General features: G+C 46.8%; 2 protein-coding genes across 5 annotated transcripts in view; one reads left to right on the forward strand and one right to left on the reverse strand.

Moving 5' to 3' along the window:
- SOD3 (superoxide dismutase 3) overlaps positions 1 to 2979 on the forward strand; it is a 136413-nt gene extending 133434 nt beyond the window's left edge. For both annotated transcript variants that reach the window (XM_025386577.1, XM_025386576.1), the window contains one exon: positions 1633 to 2979. In XM_025386577.1, coding sequence (XP_025242362.1) covers positions 1649 to 2371 — 723 coding nt within the window. In that variant the 5' untranslated portion in view covers positions 1633 to 1648 and the 3' untranslated portion in view covers positions 2372 to 2979. The remainder of the gene's footprint in view (positions 1 to 1632) is intronic.
- Positions 2980 to 8286: 5307 nt separating this feature from the next.
- The window catches only part of CCDC149 (coiled-coil domain containing 149), a 104626-nt gene continuing 94466 nt past the window's right edge, over positions 8287 to 18446 (reverse strand). For all 3 annotated transcript variants that reach the window (XM_025386690.1, XM_025386689.1, XM_025386691.1), the window contains one exon: positions 8287 to 11007. In XM_025386690.1, coding sequence (XP_025242475.1) covers positions 10577 to 11007 — 431 coding nt within the window. In that variant the 3' untranslated portion in view covers positions 8287 to 10576. The remainder of the gene's footprint in view (positions 11008 to 18446) is intronic.

The following is an 18446-nucleotide window of genomic DNA, read 5'->3' on the forward strand; positions in this document are numbered from 1 at the left end:
CAGTTACAGTTAGTATAGGTTGGAATTGGGATTCAAATATGTACCTGACTTTATAATTCCTGGCTGGGCTCCAGAATCTTTGATGGAGGTTTCTTCTTTCTTTTCTTTTCTTTCTTTCCTCTTTCTTTCCCTCCCTCCCTCCCTCCCTCCCTCCCTCCCTCCCTCCCTCCCTCCCTCCTTCCTTCCTTCCTTCCTTCCTTCCTTCCTTCCTTCCTTCCTTCCTTCCTTCCTTCTCTTTCTTTCTTTCTCCTTTCTTTCTCACAGAATCAGAATCTCTTGGGGTGGCGCCTGGGCATCTGATTTTTAAAAATCAGAATCTGATGTGCAGTCAACACTGAGAACCCCTGCCAGCTTCATCTCCTCTTCCAAGTGCCAAACCCAAGTTTCCAACTGTCTGCCCACCTGTCTCCCCACCTGGGCACCCGCCAGCATCTCACCCTCAGGAGACTCCAGCTGAACTCATCCTCTCTCCCTGCTTCTCCAGAACAGGTCCCACCCTCCCTCCACCCAGTCTCTCCTGCTGGGAACCTTGGTCATTTGCACTGTGCCTTCATCTACCAGCCTGCCAGTGCTGCCTGGTGTGTCTCTTAAACCCATGCCTCCTCTGTGTGCACTGCCTCCACTTTGGTAAAAGCCTTCATTTCCTGCTTGGGTTACTACAATGCCCCCTAACTCATCTCACTGTCTCTATTTCTGCTTCTCTGTCTCTTCCTAGGCTACTCCCATTCTTTCTCCCCTTTCCTCTTCATCCCAAAGTCCAACCCATATCCTTTTACCTGTAGGACTTAGGGAATGAAAGACCACCTCATCACCCACTTTTCTTCTTAAAAACTTCCACTGCACTACCTGCTGAGATGGCCTTCTTACTCAACTTGGCTGGAAAACTCCTACCCATCTTGTGGAATCCAGTTCAAAAGTCACCACCTCTGAGAAGCCTTCCCGGAGGCTCCTAGGGAGATGGGTACTGCCTCCTCTGTCCTTCCCCAGCACAGGCCCGTCTTCAACCGTAGGATTGTGCTGGAATGATTGGATGCCAAGTCTGTCCCTCACTTAACTCCTTATGCAAAATCACATATTATATGTTTCCTATGGCCAGGTGTGGGCCCAGGTGCTGGGGATACCGATGAATAAAACTGAGTTTCTGTCTTCAAGAAGCTCCAAGTCTACTGAGTGTAGCAGAGAACACGGAGAAGGCACTTCAGGGAGAAGGCATAGCACATGCAAAGCCACAGAAGGCAGGGACAGGGTTGTCTGTGGGGGAGGATGGAGGAAGAGGGTAACAGGAGACCAGGTGGGGAGATGAGAGAAGGCCATGAGACACCCCTCATGCTCCCTGAGACCCCCTCCACGCTATGGAGATGGGACTGGAGAGGACCATGATCATTTGCGACTCAGATCCCTGTGGGTTTCTTCACATTGGGTCGCAGCCATCTTTACAGTCACAGCACTTAACACAGTGCCCGGCACACAGCAGACCCTGGACAAACGTTTGCCACACGAAGGGATGCCCACTGGGCCAGGAAGCCCACTGGGGACTGGGAGGTTGGGTCTGCGACAGTGGGGTCCCTGAGAGTCCATGTTTCAAGTAACTAAGCCTCACTCTGCCCCCATCTCCGCGGGGGCGTCCCGCAGGTGCCCGACTCCAGCCATGCTGGCGCTGCTGTGTTCCTGCCTGCTCCTGGCAGCCGGTGCCTCGGACTCCTGGACGGGCAAGGACTCAGCGGAGCCTAACTCTGACTTGGCAGAGTCGATCCGAGACATGCACGCCAAGATCACGGAGATCTGGCAGGAGCTCACGCAGCGGCGGGACGACGACGGCGCACTCCACGCCGCCTGCCAGGTGCAGCCGTCGGCCACGCTGGACGCCGCGCAGCCGCGGGTGACCGGAGTCGTCCTCTTCCGGCAGCTCGCGCCGCGCGCCAAGCTCGAGGCCTTCTTCGCCCTGGAGGGCTTCCCGACTGAGCCGAACAACTCCAGCCGCGCCATCCACGTGCACCAGTTCGGGGACCTGAGCCAGGGCTGCGAGTCCACCGGGCCCCACTACAACCCGCTGGCCGTGCCGCACCCGCGGCACCCGGGCGACTTCGGCAACTTCGCGGTGCGCGACGGCAGCCTCTGGAAGTACCGCGCCGGCCTGGCCGCCTCGCTCGCGGGCCCGCACTCAATCGTGGGCCGGGCCGTGGTCGTCCACGCTGGCGAGGACGACCTGGGCCGCGGCGGCAACCAAGCCAGCGTGGAGAACGGGAACGCGGGCCGGCGGCTGGCCTGCTGCGTGGTGGGCGTGTGCGGGCCCGGGCTCTGGGGGCGCCAGGCGCGGGAGCACTCAGAGCGCAAGAAGCGGCGGCGCGAAAGCGAGTGCAAGGCCGCCTGAGCGGAGCCCCCACCCGGCGGCGGCCAGGGACCCCCGAGGTCCCCGTCTGCCTTTGAGCTTCTCCTCTGCTCCAACAGACACCCTCCACCCTGAGGTCTCACCTTCGCCTTTGTTGAAGTCTCCCCGCAGCCCTCTCCACCCAGAGGTCTCCCCTATACCGAGACCCACCAACCTTCCATCCTGAGGACCGCCCCAACCCTGGGAGCTCCCCACTCAGTAGGTCTGAAGGCCTCCATTTGTACCGAAACACCCCACCCACGCTGACAGCCTCCTAGGCTCCCTGAGGTACCTTTCCATCCGGACCCTCCTTCTCCACCCCATAAGCCCTGAGACTACCGCCTTTGACCTGACGATCTTCCCCCTTCCCGCCTTCAGGTTCCTCCTAGGAGCTCAGAGGCCGCTCTAGAGGGTTGTCTCGAGTCCCCCTACCCCCACCCCTCGCCACCCACCACCGCTCCCGCGGCCAGCCAGCCCGTGCAGCGGAAGCCAGGCCAAATGCCCCGCGTCTTCAGCTGTTTCTCATCCACCGCCACCCCACTGAGACCTGCTCCTTTGGGGGAATGTTTGGCAATCTTTGTGTTGCACATTAAAAATTCAGCAATTCAGTACTGCCTCGGGGCCTTGGTTACTTTTTTTCTTTATTTGTTTTAGGCTTCTCTCCCAAGCTGAGTGGTTTTTTTTGTTTTGTTTTTCCTTTTTTTTTTTGGAAGTGGCAAACATACTTCCCAAATCCCTGCAGGACTTCTCCTTATCCTCTGCCCCCACCCCACTAACCCTGCTGGTAACAATGTTCAGCCACTGCTTGTCTTGCCCTTCCGTGTGGCTCCAAGAGGAACATCACCAGAATCACTCAGGGCAGTTAAAAAAAAAAAAAAAAAAAAAATACAGCTTCCTGGGCTACATCCCAGAGCTGTGGAATCCAAAGGCAGAAGAGAAAGTTTATTTGCAATAAGCCTCAGGATGATTCTGACACTGGAACCTCTGGCCTGAGAGGGGAAGAAACCTTCAATCTCACCTGGGCTGGTAGCTTGTTACATCTGCCTCTGAGTACAGCCTTAGGTCAATTTTCCCAGATATCAGAGACAGTGCCAAGGAAACCAGGTGACTGCATCTTGCCTAAGCACAGAAGAGTAGGGTTGGAATGTGACGTTGTCAGCATTTGGCAGGACCAAAATCAGAGGAAAACGGAGGCACTGGGATGGAAAGGTGGTTGATTTTGATGAAGGCTTGTTGGGAGTTTAGCTTTCTTTTGAAACTTATAATCTATACCCATGCTAGAACGGTCTTGTGCATACACCTTCATTCACAGAATAAACGTACTTGCAATAACTTTTTAGCCTCTCAGGGTAGCCTCACTTCCTAGCTGTGACTTTTCCACCCTGGTTACTGGGAGGCAGCTTCCATTTCTCCCAGACTCCTAAGGCAGTGTGACCGACTGAACCACAGCCAGAAACCTGTCCCCAGGGGTTATTTTTACCTTGAACTAGCACTAACTTGTTATTTAAAAATCTTTCCTTGAACCCAAGTGACAACTGGAGCGAAAGGCTATTGCTCCAGTAAGCCACCAACTGGTTCTTACTGGTTTGAATACTAACTTGAACTGTACTCATCAGCACTGAAAGGGGATGAGCAAACAGTGTCTCTAAACCTCCCAATCCTGATCTCAAATATCCCCCCCAATTACAAGTTGCGACGAGGCAGCTATTACATGGGGACAGAGGATGGAGAAGATTAAAATGTCAAACACCCATCATCTACTCTGCTGTCTCGATTACGGTAAATTCAGGACCATCAAGGGAGGTGTGGACCTTTTTTTTCTTTTACAGAAGGAGGCTGACACTTCTTGTCAATTGCATTCTGTTCTTAGTTTCTCTCTTCACAACCCTTGACCCTGTAGATGGGGTCTGAAGAGGCACCCTAGCAGACTCACTCCATTTCTGTTCCAGGAATGGGATGGATAAATTATCCTATGGGCCTCTAGAGCCAAAAAACCAAAATGAAACAAAACAAAAACCCCCAAAACAAAAAAAGCAAAAAACAAACAACACACACACACACACACACACACACACACACACACACACACAGGAAATAATAGGAGGACAAATTACAGTTCATTGTCAGGGCAAAGATATGCGTCTAGCATGATGGTTAACAGGTCAGACTCAGGTAGAACAGCCCATTTGAACTTCAGCTCTGCCACACTCACAAACTGTGTGACCTGAACAAGTCACTTAACCTCTCTGAGCATGGGTAAAATAAGATCATCATACCAGATTGTTTTGAAGATTAAATCAAGTGTTATTCATGAGAGGTGCATAGCATAGCATGCACAACAAATAAGGACCTAATAAGTATCTAATTAATAACAATGGCTAAGATCCAAAAAATAGCTACCTACTAATAAATAGATGGGACTGCCTTGTAAGGCAGCGAGCATCATGCAACCAGGATTCAAATGAAGGACAGTTGCTACCTCTGAGGTTCTGGAGAAGGATTTCTGCATCCATTGAGAGACTGGTTGACATGAACTCTGAGATCCCATGTCTTGCGGGGAGGGGGCCTAGGATGAAAGGAAGATTGTGGGCCATAAAGGCAGACATCTGGTTCCTGGCACAGAACCATATGTGTGCCACCAAAGCCACCCACCGGACCCCACTTGGCCCCTGGAGTCTATTTTTACTCCTCTCATCTTACAGATCTATTTTGTTAATCTCCTTATATTTGCTGTTTTGACTTCCCAGCCAGCTTGCTAATCAGTTTGCCTGTTTGACTCACAGGGTTTGCATTTGTCACTGGGACTGAAACACACGCTTGTTTTGATTTCTTTTTGTAAAATTAGAAGCGTTTGATGTAATGACTCTACCTAGACACAGCTGGTAAAGTGAGAATAATGCTCAAGTTTGCACAGTTTAAACACAATGTAGACAATAATTAGAAATGCTATCTTTAGATGTTTAGGATAAGCTTTTTCTCAGAATTGCACTGATTTTTTTTTCCGAGTGGGGCTTTTTAGTGCATATATACAGAAATACTAAAAACGTAAGAAAATAGAGCAAATCAGTGAGCGCTTTGGTCAACTTGAAAGACTGCAGGAAATAAACCAACTGATTTTAGATCTGCCTTTTTTTTTTTTTGACTGAATGCATAAAATCTTTACATTCTCCATATTTTTCATGACTATCATATGATCAAATAGTTTTAGGTGACAGATTGCAACTGATAAGTTGCTGTAGTATGCCACAAGTCATGCTCAGCCTCCGCTTGCCCTGTGGTGAGGGTGGAATAGGAAGTAAACAATAAAGATAATTAATCATCTCTATCAGGAAAATTGCCACATTTTTATTTCAAGTAACAAAAAAGATATAGTTATGATACACAGTGACCATAGAATCCAATAAAGCAAGTTCTGCAAATGAATAGAAGGTACTTTTTCTTTAAATGAAACTACAAAATGGCAGCTGGTTTTAAAAACAAAGCCAATTGTTTTACATTTAACAGGCTACCACCGGCCTCTGCTAAGATCCCTAAATCTATTCCTGAGCTCACATAGATTCCAGAAAGTCAAACTTTTCAATAGTATGCAAACATTCCCTCTGCATCCAAAAAAATTCTCATTTAGTAAAGAGGTGATATGAAATGTAAGGCAGCATGTTCATATCTATCATTTTAAATTGCCTTCATGCTGTATCAACTTGTTTTGTTTTGTTTTGGGAAGCAACCATAATATTGAGAGACGGGTCTTTCCTATTTTTTCTGCTTCTCATTTCTAACTAGATTCACTATGGAGCTCCCAACTGCATCTCTCTGATCTATACATTTTTCTCTGTTGAGGAAGACACCTGGAAAGAAGGGAATACATTAAAGGACTGTGTTGGGGGCAATGCTTTGGCCTTTTGACATCCTATCTAGTCTGAAGGGATTCTCACTATTGCTAAGGAGGAGAAGTGTTTTAAATGGAGGTTTCAGAATGAAAGTAGAGGAAGAAGGTGCTTTTTCAAAAAGAAGTAGGGTACAGGCCGGGTGCAGTGGCTCACGCCTGTAATCCTAGCACTTTGGGAAGCCAAAGGCGGCATATCACGAGGTCAGGAGTTTGAGACCAGCCTGGCCAACATACTGAAACCCCGTCTCTACTAAAAATACAAAAATTAGCCAGGCATAGTGGTGCATGTCTATAGTCCCAGTTACTCAGGAGGCTGAGGGAAGAGAATCGCTTGAACTTGGGAAGTGGAGGTTGCAGTGAGCCGAGATCATGCCACTGCACTCCAGCCTGGCCGACACAGTGGGACTCTCAAAAAAAAAAAAAAAAAGTAGGGTACCAAGTCATCCACAGGGCTGTGGGAAACCAACAAAGCCAGGAGGCCACCCCATTTTTTTGGAGTGAAGACCAACAGGGGCAAAGGCATGCTGTAATTTTAAAGAGACAGGGAAGATCACCTCTGTAAGTAAGTAGCTGGTCTTTGCCATTCCTTAAAGAAGAGACAGAACTTTTCATGCCATGTGGTGAACTGGGGTGCAAAGGCTCCCAGTAGGAATAATACATCAAAATATTTACTCCAACATGTGAATAACTGATAGCAGAGCCCTTTTCTAGAACTTTGCGTCATGATGGTGGTGCATGTTTGGGAGGGAGGTCACAGAAGAGGAGCAACAATGGGCAAACTAATTTAGCTTGCTTAAGATTGCCAAAAACAGGGAGGGTCCAGCTGGCATTGAGCTGAGGCCATCAGGAGCCTCCCGGCTAGAGAGGCTTTGGGAATAGCTGCGGGAGCAAGAGAAGGAAGGGGGAGGGGAGAGGAAGACGGGCAGAGAAGGTGTGGAAAGAGGAAGAGCAAGAGTGAGGGGATGAGAAATGCCTGGTTTACAAAAACCAATCCATTTCTACAGGCCTTAATTAAAAGAAAGACAAACGCTCATGTAAAAATCCACACCTAGAGGCTCTCAGGCACAGAGCGATCACAGGAAAGGCAGGGTGTGCAAACAAGCTTTCATTAAGAGACCTGTCAGCTCTGTTTCATTTCTCTAGACTGCTCTGCATTCTGCTGGCAACCCAGCTGGAAAAATAATGGAAGGACAAACACGTCTGAACAGGCAAACGAAGGTGGGAACATTCCACCTACAAAACAGGACAGATCAGAAAGATGCCAGGGAAGGGGGGGATGACATCGATGGCATTTTTCTGAGCAAACAACCATAGCCCCTCCCCCTAACTCCAAACTCATCAGAAACATGATTTTCTGGCTTTTTATGCAGCAACAAAAAGATATGGTGTTCAGAGACACCACCATTGGTTGTCTATTCCCAACTCTCTTACACATCCCAAGATATGATCCTGTTTTGGTGTTTTAGAGTCTGAATGTCTAGGGACAGGGCCCTTCTTCAGTTCTTAAGAGTGAATCTTGGGGAACCTAAACAGATCATGGTAATACCATCTCCCTTGCTAAGGAATGGTTAAGACATTGTCATGTGATATCATCATGCGACAACGTCACATGCGACCACAAGCCCCAGGTGATCATTCTGACCAATAAAATGTGATAGGAACTGGGTTTCTCGCTCTTGAAACACACACACACGTCTGTGGGGAGAAAGAAACTTCCTTCTGCCTTTGAACAGATGTTATCTGGAGCTGTTGCAGTCACCTTGTCATGAGAAAGCAGCTGACACAGCAGGAAGAGAAGGAAGATGGAAACCTAGAACACCTTGACGACTTTCTTGAATGTATAGCCCTGGAATGCCCTACTTCCAAAGTTCCTGTTATAGAACAGAATTCACGTCCCTACTGTCTAAGTTTCTGTTAAGTGTGGCTTGAAGCTGAGAGGACCATGCCTGAGGCAGGGTTATTTAGTGAAGTAGGGGAGAGAATGCCACACCCTTAAACAATGATCCTAAAAAAGACAAAAGACAGCTATAAGTAATTGCAGAAACCCCCTTTAATGCCTGTGGAACAGAAGAACCATGTTGGATGGGGAAAGCAGGGGCAGGACACACGTGTCACATATCTATGGGGTGTTATCATGGTTAATCTGTGACAGGATCAACTAACTGGCTCTCATTTCACTTAACAACATAAGACCCTCCCAGCTGACTATACACAGTTCAGGTTATCACTCCCTATGACTCCTGCTCCCTGCCTTGCACCCTAGATTCTCTGGGACTCACCGCCGTTTTCCTGACTCTGATGGAATGTGCTGGAGTCTATTACGAGCCCTGCTTTTCAGAAGGTGCTGAACAGGCCCTGAAGATGTGCATCTGGCCGACGGTGGGTCAAAACCAGAGTTCTGCAGGCTGAGCTTTTTCCTTTTATTATTATTCTATTAAACGTGGCTGTGTTTTCCTTCGGTGGCTCTGGCATCCTACGCAGTAGTGCTGGACATTTGCAGGCAGTTAAGGCCCAGTCCAGCAGGAAGAATGATTTCCGTGACTGACTGCTGGTCTGTGCAAGCCCTCCAGCTGTGGGAGCAACCGCCCTTGAGGAGAAGTTGTGGGGTGGGCCTGGTGGGGAGGGGGATAGGCTGGGACAGAAGGAAGGATGGAACATTGGACCCAGTGGCCAGGGGTCAGTGGGATGTCCTTCTCACCAGGAGCAAGAGAACGCTGACTCCAGCATGCTCCCATTTCAACTCCAGTAACGGGAGGCCCACCCAGTGTGCGTCAGACAAAGGAATGGGTGCTTCTGGGCTGCACTTTGGCCTACTTCAGAGGAGCAGCACAGGAAGGGATGGGGAGCCCATTCTGCTAGCAGACTGATTCCTGGAGACGCAATCTGGGAGGGATGTATCTGTGTGGCTGGCCCCTCGTGTCCAGATGTCACATCTTAGTGTCACGAGCCTGGGACAAACACTGAATTTTTAGGACGCATTTTCACTAAGAGAGCCTACCACTCTGGGAGCCTCTTTTTCCTGCAAGGAGCGCCTCTCAAAGGAGTGACTCTGGTTCTCAGAGGCATTCTGAGCTTTGGGATCTAGTCTCAGGTTTTCCAGGGAAGGAAAAAGCTATGGCTGGATGACCTTTTAGTTTTCTGCAGTGCCGGATGCCACCTAGAAAAGCTAATCTTTATCTGCAAGGAAAGCACCAGCTGGGTATTGAGCACGCCCCCCTTCCCCACCCCTGGATCATGTTCTTGGTTCCACATCCCCCCTTGCCATGCTGTGGTGAAGCTTTTTTGTTTTCCTCTCTCTTTCCCATATAAGGTTATGAGCTCTGTGTCTGGTCTTTGAAATTCTAATACTTGATGGCACAAATGAGGCAGCCTCCACATTCTGTTGAAGGAGTGAAGGGTTTGGAAGTTCCAGGTGGTGCGGGGAACTAGACTGGCTCCCAGCAGGTAGATCTTTCCCAAACCTGAAATGGCCACACGATCCTGTATGTGAGACAGGTTGAATGCAGAGAACGAGCATTTCCAGGCTGTAGCTCTCATCTCATCTCACAAAAAACCAGACCGCCCCTGGGAGTCCTGTTCCCCGGCTTTTACAAACGCTCACCCCTCCCAGTCACTTCAGATCAGTTAATTCTTCAGATTTACGAGCCAGAAAACTCAGCTCTGGCACTCAGCACACAGGCCTCAACAGGGGCTGTGGATTTCAACCCAGAAGCCCAAGCTTCTCAGCCTGCTGCAGGCCCCTTCCACCTGCCAGTCTGCACAACAGCAGTGCTGTGGGTTCCATGCCAAGCACACCCATGCCAGGCAGTCCTACCCGGCGGGCCCTGACTTGATGGGGTGCAGCCATGGGCCCTCTGGACATGTTCTGCTCAATTACACCTTCCTCTCCAGCTGCCTAACCTTGACCAAGATGGGGGCCTGATTAAAAACCCCATCAGTTTCTAGCTCTTCCCGTAATTTTGATTGACAACATTAAATGCTAATACGAAAACATCTTATCTCTGATAAAACAAAAGCTGACAGAAAGACGGATGCTGACAACCAGCCATATGGTGGACACAATTCCTGGGCCTGGCCCTGTTCACAGTAGCACTCTCTGGCAGAAAGAGATGACACTGAGAAGCTTGAGGACCTACATTTAATAAATCAAACTGAACTGGCATCATCAGAATATTCACAGTTTGCAACAGGATCAGAGCATTTTCTCACTTGCAGACTCGGAGGTGTTTCAGGAGAAGGCGACGTGGGCGCACCATTCTGATGCTTCATTCTTGACCCTCTCTGGGCTTTCAATGTGTCATTGTGTCAGATCCCTCTCCCCTTCAGGTTTTCACGGTGCTCCTCGTGCCTCTGTCCTCTGGGATCCCTTTGCCGTCTTCCGGTGTGGAAGCTTCGGCTGCTGGCTGGCTGGCCTCGATGGAGTCCAGGTGAGGTCTGGGGAGCTCCCCCTGGATGGCCAGGCCCGGTGGGGCTGGCCCCGTCTCACTCCTCTGACCCTCCATGGGACTCTCTCTTCTGACCTCTTCCAGTTCTGCAGCTGCCTGTTCCTTTGTCAGTTTAATTATTTCCCTTCCAAGGCTGTTTACTTCTTCCTCAGAAGGTAACTGGGGTAATGAAGGATGAAAGAGCTTGCACTGGTTCCCGTGGCTCTGATTTGCTGGGGAGTTGACAGCGGGCCTCCCAGCATCCTCAGGCGCTGTCAACGCCTCAGCAGCGGCACAACTTTCATCTCCTTCTTGCTTCTGAGCCTCCCCTGAAAACAGAACGAGGACAGCATTAAACCTCTGGCAGCAAGTCAACCCTCACCGCCCCTCTTCTGCCAACCTCCCGCCCAGCCTACCAGCACAGGGCCTCTGAAAAAGGAGCAAGACTTTTTTTGGCTCCCTGTGCAGGGAACTGGAGACGAAGGGGAACACAGGACCCAGGTGAAACCAGTGAACATGCATTCTAGTGATTCCTGCATTATTAACAGAGGGCAAGAGAGCACTTGGACCATGTCATAATCCATCCTTTCTAGGCACCTGGTTAGCTTCTGTTCCATTCTCTAATGGCCGCTTCTTGTGTCCATTAAATATTTATATTGAGGACAAAGGTTTTGTTGGTTCTGCAGCTCAGAACTGGGTCTTGTTAGTAATGAAAAAAGGTTCCAGCTGCATTGAGGGTGGGAAGCAGAAGGATAGTTCGGGAAGGATTTAGTGCCACCCCTTCTCCACGATTCTCCATCAGCATCTCATTCCTTAATGCAGACACCTGGTGTTCCTCAATATAAAATAAATTATATGCCAATACACCTTCAAGCTTCCTCCCCTGTCGAGTTGTTGTCCCTAAACCCCTTTGCCATAGGATGGAAATTCTAGCACTGCAACAGGAAGGACATGGGAGAGAAGGGTGAGCCCTGAAGTGCTGACATCCAGCCCTCATTTTCCTACTCACTTGCTCTGTGATCAGGACAGGACTCTGATGCTCCTTCTGAACCTAACCAGCAACAGTTGCTCTGCATGACTGGGGAGCAGCACGGTGGAGGCAGCTCTTAGTACCCGGGCATGTGCATTCAACAACAGACACTGAGTTTCCCCAGAAGCCAATCTCTTCTCAGCCCTCAGGCTAAACAGTGAAGAAAGGTATGATAGAGCCACAGTGGGACTGGGTTTAGCGTGGGCGCAGGTCCTAGACCAGGAATAAGGGCACCCCAGGAACACTTCCTGGCACCCCGGAATGGAACCACAGCAGAACCCTACTGTAGTGGGGCTTGCTATCAGATATGTGCAGGTATGTTTTCAGGCTGTAAGCTGGAACTTGGGGAGCTGGAGAACTGCAGCAGGTTAGAAAGGATGTTGAGCATCATCTGGCCATGCCATTTTCCTGCTTAAAACCTTCTACTGGAGCCTTGTCACTTTCAGGATAAATTTCTTTTCACTTAGGCCCTTACAAGGTCCTGCTGATGCGCTCCTGATTCACTCTGCAGCTTCATTTCCCACAATTCCATCACACATGTCCTCCCAGCCATGCCATGCGCCCATTAGGTCTCCACACACACTGATCAGTTTCCCCCCTGTCTTAAATAAATCCTCCCAGCTAACGCTTATTGGGTGCTTTTCCACGCTACGCACTGCGCTAAACATTTGACGTGTTTATCTCATTCTAAATTTAAGTCCATGAGAGCAGGAGCCTCATCTGACTCATCCAGTGTCTGACACATTCTAAGCATTCAACAATATTTAAAAAATAGTTCCCTTTCTTTTATAAATGGAAGTATAATACACATAAAGAGAAGTGCACAGAACTCACGTATCCAGCTCAATGAATTTTCGCAAAGCAAACTCACCCATATAACCAGGATGAGAAACAAAATATTACCAACCCCTGCAAACACTTTAGAGTCCAGGACTCCTGGACCCCCTTTCCAGTCCCTTTTCTTCTGCCAAGGATAACCATTAGCCTATTTAAAATTCCGAAATGAGAACTGCCTGGTCTGGAACTTTATATTCAGGAATCTTACTGTGCTGGGTCCTTTCACTTCACATGATGTTTGTGAGATTTACCCACGTTTATGAGTACAGAATTTGTTCATTTGAATGTACCACAATCTCCAACAGGTATGTAAATGTTGAATGAAAATGGGCAAGCCGGAAACAGAAAAAGATATAGAAATGGAGAGCAGACATATTAAACGATTCACACCATCACTCAAAATTGCAGAAATCTAAGTCCTAGCAAAATGTAGTTTTTCCTCTACCAGAATGGCAAAAATGAAAAGGTTTGACAAAGCTCAGTGTGGCGAAGGATGCAGGGAAACAGGTACAATCATATGTTAATGAAGAAAATAAAACTTAGTAAGACTCTTTTATAGGCCAGATATTTCAAGACATATTGTTCTTAGATACTCACTACAACACTGTTTTTAAAAACAGAAGTCTGGAAAAATCCAAGTGCTCATCAACAGGGGATTATGTATACAGATTTACTTGCCAAGTTGTGAGATTCTTTCTGATAATATGCACTAAAAATTGTAGGTTGTCTTTGGAAAGCAGACTGAGGACCACAGCAAGAAGCAAGGGTGGAGGAAGACTTTAAGTTTAATTTTCCATCTTTCTGTGCTATTTATATTTTTTAACATGTGCTGTATTCCTATTTTATAAAACAAGATATGCAACCTCCAAGATTCTACCATCCATTATCACTTCATCTTTCCTTTGCTACACTGATCTGCAAAGCTAGGAACCCATATCCACTGCTTCCACTTCCCAGTGCTGATTCACACCTTCAATCCTTCAGTCTATCCTGCGTCCCCTCTGCCTGTGAGGCCTCCTACATCTCCCTCCCCACCCTGTAGCATACTTTCCCATTGGCCACATGCTCCTCACAAGCTGTTTCTCCCTGTAATCTCTCCTTCAACCTAGTTCTGTGAGCATGATGTATTAGTTCCCTATAGCTGCTGCAACAAATAACCACAGATGTAGTGGCTTAAAACACATTTATTCCCTTATAACTCTGGAATCAGAAGTCCAATTTCACTGGGGCTGGGCACAGTGGTTCACGCCTGTAATCCCAGCACTTTGGGAGGCTGAGGTGGGCGGATCACCTGAGGTCAGGAGTTCAAGACCCTCCTGGCCAACACGGAGAAACCTGTCTCCACTAAAAATACAAAAATTAGCCAAGTGTGGTGGCGCACGCCTGTAATGCCAGCTACTCAGGAAGCTGAGGCAGGAGCATCAATTGAACCCGGGAGGCAGAGGTTGCAGTGAGCCGACATTGTGTCAAAGCATTCCAGCCTGGGTGACGGAGCGAGACTCTGACTCAAAAAAAAAAAAAAAAAAAAATTTCACTGGGCCAAAACCAAGGTTGTGCTCCCTTGGCAGCTCTGGGGCAGAATCCATTTCCTGCCTCTCCCAGTTTCTGACAGCTGCCAGGATTCCTTGGTTTGTGGCTGCATCCTTGCTATCTCTGCTGCCATGGTCACACTGCCTTTTTATCTGTGTGTGCACAATCTCTCTCTTGCCTCCCTCTTGAAAGGATACATGATATTGCATTTTTGGCCCACCCAAATAATCCAGGATAATTTCCTAATCTCAAGATCCATAAATCAATCATATCAGCAAAGTCATTTTGCCATATAAGGTAACACTTACAGGTTTCAGGGAATTGGACCTGAACTCTTTGAGGGTCAGTATTCAACCTCCTACACATGCCTTCCCAGTTTCCTTTGTTGATTCTGATATTTCCTTCTGGCCCCTCTGAGGGCACTTTCCCCAGTGATCTGCCATCTGTTTCTCTTCATTCCTTCTCACTCTTTGGCTATCATATGACCTTAATTCCTGCCTCTGAGTACAGCTCCCAGATCTATATTGATGGCTCTGCTAGCTTCTTGTAGAAGAGACAGACCCACGTTTCTGGCTGCAAATAGGATCCTCTACCTGGAAAATCTGCTGGCACTTTCCAGAAGATAGTTTTCCCCCATAGAGTAACCTCTTGTTTGCAGTTTCAGTAATGCTTCATAGTCACATGGGCTTAAGACCCTGAAGACCAGTCAATGCTAAGTCCTGTCTTTGTCCCTCTGTATAGTCTGTTTTCATGCTGCTAATAAAGACACACCCAAGACTGGGTAATTTATAAAGCAAAGAGGTTAAATGGACTCAGTTCCACATGGGTGGGGAGGCCTCACAATCATGGCGGAAGATGAAAAAAGAGCAAAGGGACATCTTACATGGCGGCAGGCAAGAGAACGTGTGCAGAGGAACTCTCATTTAATGAAACCATCAGATCTTATGAGACTTATTTGCTACCAAGAGAACAGTATGGGGGAAACCACCCCTATGATTCAATTATCTCCACCTGGCCCCACCCTTGACATGTGGAGATGATCACCATTCAAGGTGAGAGTCGGGTGAGGACACAGACAAACCATATCAGCCTCAGTGCTAGAGACTGTATTCTTGTGTCCTCCCAACATTCATATTGAGGCCCTAATCCCCAGTGTGATGGTATTTGGAGGTGAGGCCTTTGGGAGGTACTCAGGGTGAGAAGAGTCATGAAACAGGTCCCTCATAATGGGATTTGTACCCTTATATGAAGAGGAAGGGGCCAGAACCCCCTCTCTCTCTGCCATTTGAGGATACAGCAAGAAGGCTGCCATCTGCAAAACAGGAAGAAGGCCCTCCTGAGTCACAGAATCTCTTAGCACCTTGATCTTGAACTTCCCAGCCTCTGGAACTATGAGAAATAAATGTCTGCTTATTGTTGAAAACACTCCGTCTATGGTAGTCTGTTATAGCAGCCTGAACTGACTAAGACACTCAGAAATGTTCCTTGCATCTGCCCACTCTTCTCTTTGCCCAACACCAAACATTGCTTGGATTTCTAAGGTTTCTAGATAAATTGCTGAGGCATATTTCCCCATGGTTCAGCTGGATGTGACTTTTAGACCATCCCCCCAGCCAATGAACAGGTAAGCATTCAGAAGGCAAGTGCAAACAATGCCCAATATTTCCGGAACTCAGACCCTGGCAGGTGACAGGTATGTGGTGACAATTTATAAGATGAATTTACAAAGATTATTTCATAATTTAGAAAAAATGTATATTTAAAAACACATGAGACTAAGCATGTGGTTAGATACTTTAGGTTAAATATAACCTAAAAAGGGCTGGGCACGGTGGTTCACGCCTATAATCCCAGCACTTTGGGAGGCTAAAGAGGCAGATCACGAGGTCAGGAGTTCAAGACCAGCCTGGTTCACATGGTGAAACCCTGTCTCTATTAAAAAAATATAAAAAATTAGCTGGGTTTGGTGGCGTGTGCCTGTAGTCCCAGCTACTCAGGAGGCTGAGGCAGAAGAATCGCTTGAACCCAGGAGGTGGAGGTTGCAGTGAGCCAAGATCGAGCCACTGTACCCCAGCCTGGGTGACAGAGCTAGACTTTGTCTCAAAATAAATAAATAAATAAATAAAACCTAAAAAAGAAATATAATCTAACAAGTTTGAATTAAAATGGAGCTTAGAATTTCTGCAACATGTAACAATGTTATTACATCTGTGATCCACTCTAATTTTAATACAACATAAAAGTATTGATATGACATAAAAGTATTTATTGATATGCATGGTATGTGGTGAGCATTTTTTAATTACATAATTGAATACACTTTTGAGCATTTATTTATTTAATCAAATGTTTAAAAGTTTTTAAATGACTGAACCTTGGTAAAAACTCTGAGAAGCTCTAGAAGAAATGAAAGAGTGAAATCAGAGGGACTTTAGGACTCAAATGAAACTGCCAAGATGAAGGGTGCAGCACAAGGAAGAGAAAATGATCACAGACAGAAGCAGCGATGTGATAACAAACATCAGTATCAACAGAGAAAGGGACTGTGGGTTTCAGCTAAGTAAGGTGGATCTTGGCTGCTGTCACCACACCCTATAGCTCTAATTCTCCTGATATACATTTGCTTTTCACATCAAAATAAGTTTCCATTTCCTTTAGCCTTTTTGATGACCACAGACAAATCCCAGGGACAGAATGTTGACCAAATCTACTTTATGCTTTCTGAAGGCTGCATTTAGTCACAGACGACTATGTTTACTCTCCTAAGAATTCACTGACCTCAGTAAGCATTGTATCTGCAAAGGAGACCATTACTTGTGCTTACAATGAAACACATGAAGGTAATAAAGCAAGCCTTGATTTTTTTTAAAAAATAGCTATTCAGATCTGTTCAGCCAGGATAAGGTATGTTAGTTCCTGATGCGCAATATATAGATGTATAGATGTGTGAATAAATCAAGCCTGCATTTTGAAAAAAACAACTATTCAGATCTGTTTAGCAAGGATGAGGTATGTTGGTTTCTAACAGGTTCGTTTGATTCTAGTCTCCTCCTGCACTAATCCAACCTGTTGCGAGACAGGAACCTTCCCTAAAGCTTTGCTACCTAAAGTGTGGTTCATGGACCAGTAGTGGCAGCATCACCTGGGGGCTTATTAAACATGCAGGGTCTCAGGCTCTGCTCCAGAATGACTGGTTCTGAACCTTCACTTTAATAAGATCCTGGGTCATGTGGGTGCGCACTTCAGTTTGAGCAGCACACGCAAGCTTGAAGCACAAATCTCACCATGTCTTTGCCCAGCTATACATCATTTAAAGGCTGCCAGTGTCTCAGGAACAAAGCCTAAGCTCATAACCTGACATTCAAGGCCTTCCACGACTAACATCCATCTACATTTCTACCTGGCAAACCAACTCTTCTTTTTCCCTCTACTCCAGCCACACTGGCCCTTCATGTCGCCCACCCCTGTCCCCAGCACCTATAACTTAGAAAGTTGATTCCTCCATGACTATCATTCTCTCTTGTGTGTCCCAGGGATGAACTTCAAGAGTCACCTCCACCTCCACATCTTCCATGATGCCTATTTGATTAAATCTGGCCAGAAGTAATACTCCTACCTTAAATATAGAAACTTGCCTGATTAATTTTTTAACCTTGTTTCATAGTGGGGACTCAATAATAAATAGCTTATTAAATGTTTGAATATATGAACAATATACATGAATGCGTGAATCCATGAATATATGAGTACATCTCTTTAAATACCACTCGTTAATATATGAAAGCAATCCTTGAATTTACGGTATTCATTTAAGGTTGTATTCAGGTTGCTACTCTAAAAGTTCTTAAAGTGGTACTTTTGAAAAAGAAAGACAAAGATTTCTGACTTGCACAAACATTTATCTACATCTAAGGTAGCTCAGGGAAGCAATCACATAATTTTCATACTCACAGATGAAAATTTTTATAGTGGTCATACAGGGGACATGAGAAACAGCGGGTCAAAATGAGCAGGTTTCCAGCATGGTGGGGAGGCTTTATTTAAAAGGAGTAAATTACGGTACTTGCAGCAGCTAAATTTTCCGCCAACGTGAGACGAATAAACTCCTTCTGGAAATTACTCTTATGAAATTACTTCTTCCAGGACACTTAATAGTATATTCTAGTGCCCCTGAAAAATTAATTAACCTTACTCGTAACAACCTAACCCCTAAACCATCTGTGGTGTGTTTTTACTGGAGGTCAGCTTAATCTTCTCTACCTTAATTTACATCTAAGTGAGGGTGGTCTAAATTACACAGGGGACTTTCAGTTGCTGGTATTTTGCCTTGTGCCATTTCGTTAGATGACATTCTGCTCATGTCCAAAGGTA

This window comes from Theropithecus gelada, chromosome 5, assembly GCF_003255815.1.
Source record: "Theropithecus gelada isolate Dixy chromosome 5, Tgel_1.0, whole genome shotgun sequence".
Taxonomy (NCBI): domain Eukaryota; kingdom Metazoa; phylum Chordata; class Mammalia; order Primates; family Cercopithecidae; genus Theropithecus; species Theropithecus gelada.